Genomic DNA, 7,169 nt, shown 5'->3' on the forward strand with positions numbered 1-7,169 from the left:
CCTGTAGTTCTGGCTACTTGGAAGGCTAGGCGGAAAGATCACCTAAGCCCATCAGGTGGAGGCTGTGGTGGCCACGAGTATGCCACTGCACTCTAGTCTGGGCAACAGAGAGAGAATCCAACTCAAAAAAAAAGCAAAGAAAACGCAGGTTGCAAGCACAGGCTTCCACATGTTAATGAATAAAGTTTTATAAAAAACTGCCTTGTGATTTAAACCATCAAATCTAAAACTGCCTGTTTAAAAAAGACTTTAAAATAATATCACAAGGTTATGCTGATAAATTTAAAATTAAAATGTATATTTTCTTTCAGATACATATATAGACCTGTTTTGTTTACTTGACTACTTTAGACATTTATTAATCTGATTTTAAAACATCATGAATTTAAAACTTCATAATAGCAGGACCACATTGTGACACACTCAAAATAAAGATGTCAGACAGACAATCCTGCTATTCCTCTCTAAGTCAGGTGGTTTCTCAAAATAAAATAGGTCAAAGCCTGGTGTTTATTCTTCCAGAACTCTTCTAAAAACCTTTGTTTTTTTCTGGTGGTATGAGAAAATGGTATTATCTTTTTGCAGAAACTTGATTTTGTTGACAAAATAATAATATACATCTTGTTTCTTCAAGTCAGAGATTATTATTTTTTCTCATTTTAAAACAAATTGACAACAATCATTCTTGAAAATACACCATATTTTTTTCCCTAACCCTCTGTTTGGAACCATTGATCACAACAGCACTCACAACAGGCTCATCTGGAACCAGGCACTGGCCCAAGTAACTTAAAGGTTTAACACATTACATTCTTGAACATTACTGCATTTCCCACAAATACTGTAAATAATGTCATTTCAAATGACTCTTTGAAAACTGTATTTTGTGCTTAGAATAGATTACTAGGAATCAATCACAGGTCATAGTATAACAATGAGTTTTGTTGAAGTTTGTGGAAACATAAACCAGTAAGGATTTCTACCTCATAACTTTCTAGGAATGCACACTCAGCTTCTTCCCCCCTATCAAACCATTGAAAGAAAAACTCCCTTTCTCTTCAGCACTGAAGGAATCACAGAGGAAGAAGAGAGCTGGCCACCAAGGAGGAATCACAAGAGAGGAAAGAATCAGGTTTCAGGCACAGTTCATGGGAACTAGTCTGCTCTGACCTTGGCCCTGATCTAAAGATTTTGTATAAGAGATTGGAGTCCTTCATGATCCAACGAACAAGCAAGGGAGTCATGGACAGACTCATCCCTGAGGAGTCTGATTCAGCATAACCTGCCTTCAGGTAGTGGGGAGGCTACATTAGGGGCCTCTTGGCATGGCCCTGAGACAAGCACCTAAGGACAGAGCAGCAGGGAGGCAAGGCTTGCTCTGAGGGGCTCTAGTCACTGTCATAGGATGGTATTTCTGGGCCTGGACACCAAGGGGCGCTCAGAGCCTGTTCCTGAGGGGCTGGGGTGTGATCAGAGCTGGGACCAGTCACCTGGTCCTCCCTGTTGTGTGCTTTCTGCTCAAGTCTCACAGCTGTGTCCTCTCCTCCCCCAACCCCCACAGCGCCACCCCTGCCCATCACCCTGACACCCTCAGACAAAGAGCTGATCCAGGGCTCAGGATAGGATCAGAAATTTTGGGGGTGGCCTCATTTGCATGAATGGACCCTCCCACACTTATGGTATGAAGAGGGAAAGGGAGAGATTTGGGGGAAGCACTGCTTCAGTTTTTGGCACAGAAGGCAGAATATTCACTATGGACTGGTCCCCTCTCCTGCTCACTTTCCTCGCTTTCTGTACAGGTGACTAGATATGGGGCCAGGGGATGGGCCCTGGAAAAACCTTGAAGCCCAGCTTACTCCTCTTGTCTCTGAACCCCGAATCACCATTTGTGTGTCTCTCTCATTTCTAGGATCCCAGGCCCAGTCTGTGCTGACTCAGCCAGCGTCAGTCTCTGGGAATCTAGGACAGAGGGTCACCATCTCCTGCACTGGAAGCAGCAGCAACATCGGAGCTGGGTATCCTGTGCATTGGTACCAGCAGCTTTCAGGAGCAGCCCCCAAACTCCTCATCTATAGTAATAGCAATCGGCCCTCGGGTGTCCCTGACCGATTCTCTGGTTCCAAGTCTGGCTCCTCGGGCTCCCTGACAATCACTGGGCTCCAGCCTGGAGATGAGGCTGGTTATTTCTGTCAGGCCTATGACAAAGGCCTCAAAATTTACACAGTGCTCCAGAGCCACAGGGAAGTGAAACAAAAACCTACTTCCTCTACCAGGAAGGTGAGTGCCTGGCAGCTGCTACTCAGGCCTAGCCTGTGGCTTCTGATGCTACTGCCAAACTCATGGGACCAGGTTCACCCACGGTCCAGTCAGGGAGTGGAGGCTTCTCCTCCCTTTCTGCCCTCACAGTCACATACAGCAACTTCTTCCTAGAAAACTGCCTCCAGGAAACAGGAAGTCTTGCTCCCTGCAGTTTGGGATGTAGGGTCTTTGCTCTGAAGTCCAGGGTTGAGGTGACTGTCCACCTGTGTCATCTCAGACCCTTCTTTAAGGGAAACCTTGCATATTCACCATCCTCCTTTCCTTATTTCTGTGAGTTTCCAGACCTGTGGCATCCTTTTATCAGTCTTCAGTGCGAATTCCCTCTTCCTTTGGCTGTAGCCTATTTTTAAATCTCTTCTACTAAAGTATAATTAATATGTAATAACTTGTTCATATTTTTTTAAAAAAGTAGCCAGGTACAGTGGCTCATGCCTGTAATCCCAGCATTTGGGGAGGCAGATGTAAGAGCCTGAGCCCAAGGATTCGAGACCAGCCAGGGCAACTTGGTGAGACCTTGTCTCTTCAATAAATATTAAAACTAGCCAGGCACGGTGGCATGCACCTGTAGTTCCAGCTATCTGGAAGGATAAGACAAAAGGATCACCTGAGACCAGCAGGTTAAGTCTGTGGTTGTTGTGATCATGCCAATCACTCCAGCCTTGGCCACAGAGTGAGAATTTGACTCAAAAATTTAGAAAAAAAATATTTAAAAGTATAAAACAACAACAAAAGTGGCTTGGGGCAAGAACCAGTAAAAGAGAGAGTGAGAAGTGGGAGACATGCTATTTTTAGTCAAAGACTGCTGATCACTCAACCTGCTGTGGGCAGATGCATTGTTATGTGGTAGAACTGGTCACTGTTTGCCACAACTGGGGACGGTTCCTTAGCAAATCATGATACAGCCATCTCGAAACTTCCCGTTAAAAACTTTAGTGAATGGTTTGATCAGGAGAAAAAAATTCTGAGTGTACTACAAAAGACTCACCCTTCCCCACAAAAAATTCGGGTTTTGGGGTCCCCAATTGTACACATAAGACAAGGCGGTCTCAGGTGAATGATGCAGCAGTTGAGAAAGAAGGAACGTGCATGACCTACACTGTGGTGAAAAGGACTAGAGGGGAGAGGATGTGGAGTTGAGGCCCTGGGCTCATTCCTGGGATGGAAAACTGAACAAGAGCTTCCCACTCTCCTTTAAGATTGTCATGAAAATGCTCTGCTCTTGGACAGCACATGAAAACAATGACTGTCCTTCACTTCCATTCAATGAGATCACTTTTAACACCTGGAGGAGGAGCTGGTTTCTTGGTACCGAGTGAAAGCACTTAGAGTCGGGAAAAGACTATTCTAGAGCACATAGGATGTACTTACACACTGAAGCAGCTGTTTGTGTCTAGTTAAAGCACCTGATCAAACATCCCTTGCACTACATCATAAACCATGGGGGGAAGTGTCAGGGTGTGCAGCTTGGTTTGGGGCTGCAGGAGAGGGAGGTCTGAGGTCCAGCAGAGGCAGGAGATTCCCAACTTGTCACACTGGGCCAGGGTACCTGTGGCCACCCCAGTGATGGGTGGGGCTAAAGTTGAGTTGAAAAGCTGGAGGACAATAAAAAGGCAAGATTTTGTGTCTGGGTGGGGGAAGGGCGTCCAGTCCACTCAGGCATCCTTGTCCACCTTCCTCCTCCCTCCCTCACTCCCAGGGAAGTTTTCTGTGGTTGTGGTATCTCTGCTGTTTTTTCTCCATCACCAACAGAGCAGGGGAGAAGTTGTGTGCTGTCTAAGTTCTCTAATGACACTGAGTTGTCCAAGCACCCTAAGGATTCTACTTGAAAATAGCAATGTTTTGATTTAGTTTGCCTTCTACTTACCATTCAGTGAGATCCCAATCATAAACTGAGATGGAATTGATCTCACCATGTTAAAACAAGATTATGGCAGACACACATTCTCACAAAAACTTTGGGCTCCTGAACAAAGTAACATACTCATCAGGAGTTCTAGAAATGTGAATTTCTTGTGACTTCTCCCCTTATACCATCTTGCACTGTAGAAGAACAGGCCTGGAAGAACACCTTAGTCCCCTTGTCCTCAAAGGCTATTTGCTTGTTAGAAAGTTCTGGAGGGTTTGGAAACATATAGTAGCAAGAGCTTCCCACCAGATCAGCTACATTTAGCAGTCTTTCCTTTCTCAAATGTCCCTCAGATGAGGGGAATGAGGTGTTCTGTGCTCCTGTGGGACTGTCTGAAGCTGTGGACTCAAGACAGCAAGCTCCACATCTTTAGAGCATTTAACTGGCAGGCCCACATGCCTGAAGAGCCAGCTGCAGGCAGGTATTATAGGACCTAGCTTGGCAGTCTGAGATTCCTGTGCCCCTCAAGACAGAAGCTCAGCATTTAAGAACATTGCATACACTTCCTGGATTCTCTCTCCTCTCTGGCTTCTGTTCGCAGGGTCCCTCCTGAGATGCTCTTACTCTGTTCAGTAACATGTCAATGTTCTCAGACCCAGGCCTCATCCCTTCTCAGTCCCTATGTGCTCCTGGGATAACTCATCCACCTACAAAGTTCACATCATGCTGAGAACATGCCTCACACCATTTCCATGTCTATTGATACAGCTGGGCCAGCAAAAGAAGCCCCTGTGACTGTCAGTACTTTGAACTGACCAAAGTGCAGCTTGTGGCAGCCAGTAGGAGCTGTAGGAGGTCTGCCTGAGACTCCCAAGTATCTTCAACTGCTGCTTTCAGAGTCAAATGGAAGATCCTGCCATGCAGGGATTCTCAGGATTCTGGGAAGAATGTCTGGATAATGCCCCAGAACCAGCCCTTGTGTGGTGAAGTTAGAGTCCCATCAAGCCAACTGGCCCAGGTTATCTGATTGGGAGAGTAGACACAGGCTTTACCCTTGAGAAATAAAAGGACAAGAGGCTTCACCGAGCTGGAAGAATGGGAAGGGGAATGCAGTTTCAGTATCCCCTGAGCATCAAAACCTGATCATCAGACTACAGCAGAGCTGCCCACAAATGTGGTCTAGAATGGGCCTGAGATGGAGTTCCTTGGAAATGTCCTTTGTTTCAAGCTCTAAGCACCTTGACTGCCATTGGCAGGGCTAGAGAAGGACCTCATGAGCCAGGCTGGCACCTGCCTGTGGAGCCACCTAGTGGCATGCTACTACAGGAGAGGTAGTGTGATGTGGTTACAGCAGCAGTCACAAGGCTCTCCCAAACAAGGGGAGGAGTGGAAGGAAGGACATGGGTCACACTGAAATTAAGACAGAAAAATAAAAAGAATCCATGATAGTTTTAAACTCCAAGGGTAATGGAGCAATATGTCCTGGACAGGAGGTTGGTATGTAAGAGACCTTCATAACTGATCAGGACACATTTAGTTTCAGTCTGTTGCACCAACATCACCCACACATTCCCAACAGGAAATGGGGCATCACTCAGTCAGGGATTTGGCTGGGGTCTGTTTTCACTTGGTACAAAGAAAACTTTATTGCTCTTTATTTGAAATGGAAAAATATACTGTTTTGGGAGAAGATACTTGTATTTTTAAAATATAAACTTAATTATATGGTACTAAAAAAAGGATAGCTCTAAACACCATGAGGTTAAAGGGCTAATAAAGCTTAGTCAAGAAGCAAGAAATTGATGAAACACTCCTGAAGCAAGTACGGTCTGCCCCATTCTGTGACACAACTCACTCCATGAAAAACAATGAGCATTTAAGGTCAAAGGAGAATGCTGTGAGACCTCTCCAGTGAGACCAAAATGTCACCAAAGAGAGAAATGTCTATTTATTTTCTTTATTTTTAAGATGTGGGGTGCAATTCAGAGTTAGCTATACAAAAGTTCATTAAGCAGTTACCCTTGTTGAAGAAGTGTGCCCTGCCTCCCCAGCAGTTTCTAACTCCTAAACCCCACCTCCTTCCCTGGCAGTTTCCCACTACTGCCAACCCCTTTCTTATAGTATTACAATAATTGCTCAAGGTCCACTTATGAGTGAGAACATATGGCACTCTGTTTTTTGTTTCTGTGGTAGATCACTGAGTATGATAGACTCTAAACCCATCCAAGTTATTGCAAAGTCAATATGTTTGTCCTTCTTTATGGCGGTATATTACATTGTGTATATGTACCACATTTTTTTTAACCAATCCAGCTTCGATGGGCAGCATGGTTGGTTCCATGTTTTTGCTATTGTGAATAGAGCTGCAACAAACATGCACGTGCAGGTATCTTTTTTGTAGATGATTTTAGTTCCTCTAGGTATATTCCCAATAGGTGGGTTACTGGGTCATATGGAAGATCAATTTCTAGTTCTTTTAGAAATTGCCACATTGTCTTCCAAAGAGATTACACTAGTTTGCATTCCTACCAGCAGTGTACAAGCATTCTTTTTTCTCTACATCCTCTCCAACATCTGTTGTTTGTTTTATTACTGATGGCCATTCTGGAGGTTAAGTGATGTTTCAGTGTGGTTTTGATTTGCATTTCTCTGATGATGAGTGAGGCTGAGAACTTTTTCATGTCTCTTGGCTTCCCAAATATCTCCATTTGAGAAGTGTCTGCTCATGGCTTTTGCCCACTTTTTAATGGAGTTGTTTTTTCTTTTCTGCACATTTGAGTTCCTTGTAGATTCTAGATGTTAGGCCTTTGTCAGATATACAGCTGACAAATAAGAAATGTCTAAATTTTAAGACCATGCTCAGGGTTCACAAAGGAAGAAAGAAGGAATTATGTGGGAGCTTGGCAAACAGAGAACTGGAGATCATCTGTCAAGGGAATATAGAGGTATCCAAAAAGAAAGGAAGAAATCCTAAAGAAACTATGCAAAAAAATTAACTAATAAA

The 7,169-nt window shown here is 44.3% G+C and overlaps 1 gene segment (V, D, J or C); it reads left to right on the forward strand.

Annotated features, from left to right (window-relative positions):
* Positions 1-1,718: 1,718 nt before the first annotated feature.
* On the forward strand, positions 1,719-4,646 carry LOC103254676 (the record flags this gene model as incomplete). The annotated part of the segment is given in 3 exon segments: positions 1,719-1,799; positions 1,910-2,277; positions 4,519-4,646. Coding segments are annotated over 3 exon segments (542 nt in total), but the record flags the coding sequence as incomplete, so codon positions are not given.
* Between the last annotated feature and the right edge of the window lie 2,523 nt (positions 4,647-7,169).

Source organism: Carlito syrichta, unplaced genomic scaffold (genome assembly GCF_000164805.1).
Source record: "Carlito syrichta isolate Samal-C Ts95f unplaced genomic scaffold, Tarsius_syrichta-2.0.1 Scaffold287317, whole genome shotgun sequence".
NCBI lineage: Eukaryota > Metazoa > Chordata > Mammalia > Primates > Tarsiidae > Carlito > Carlito syrichta.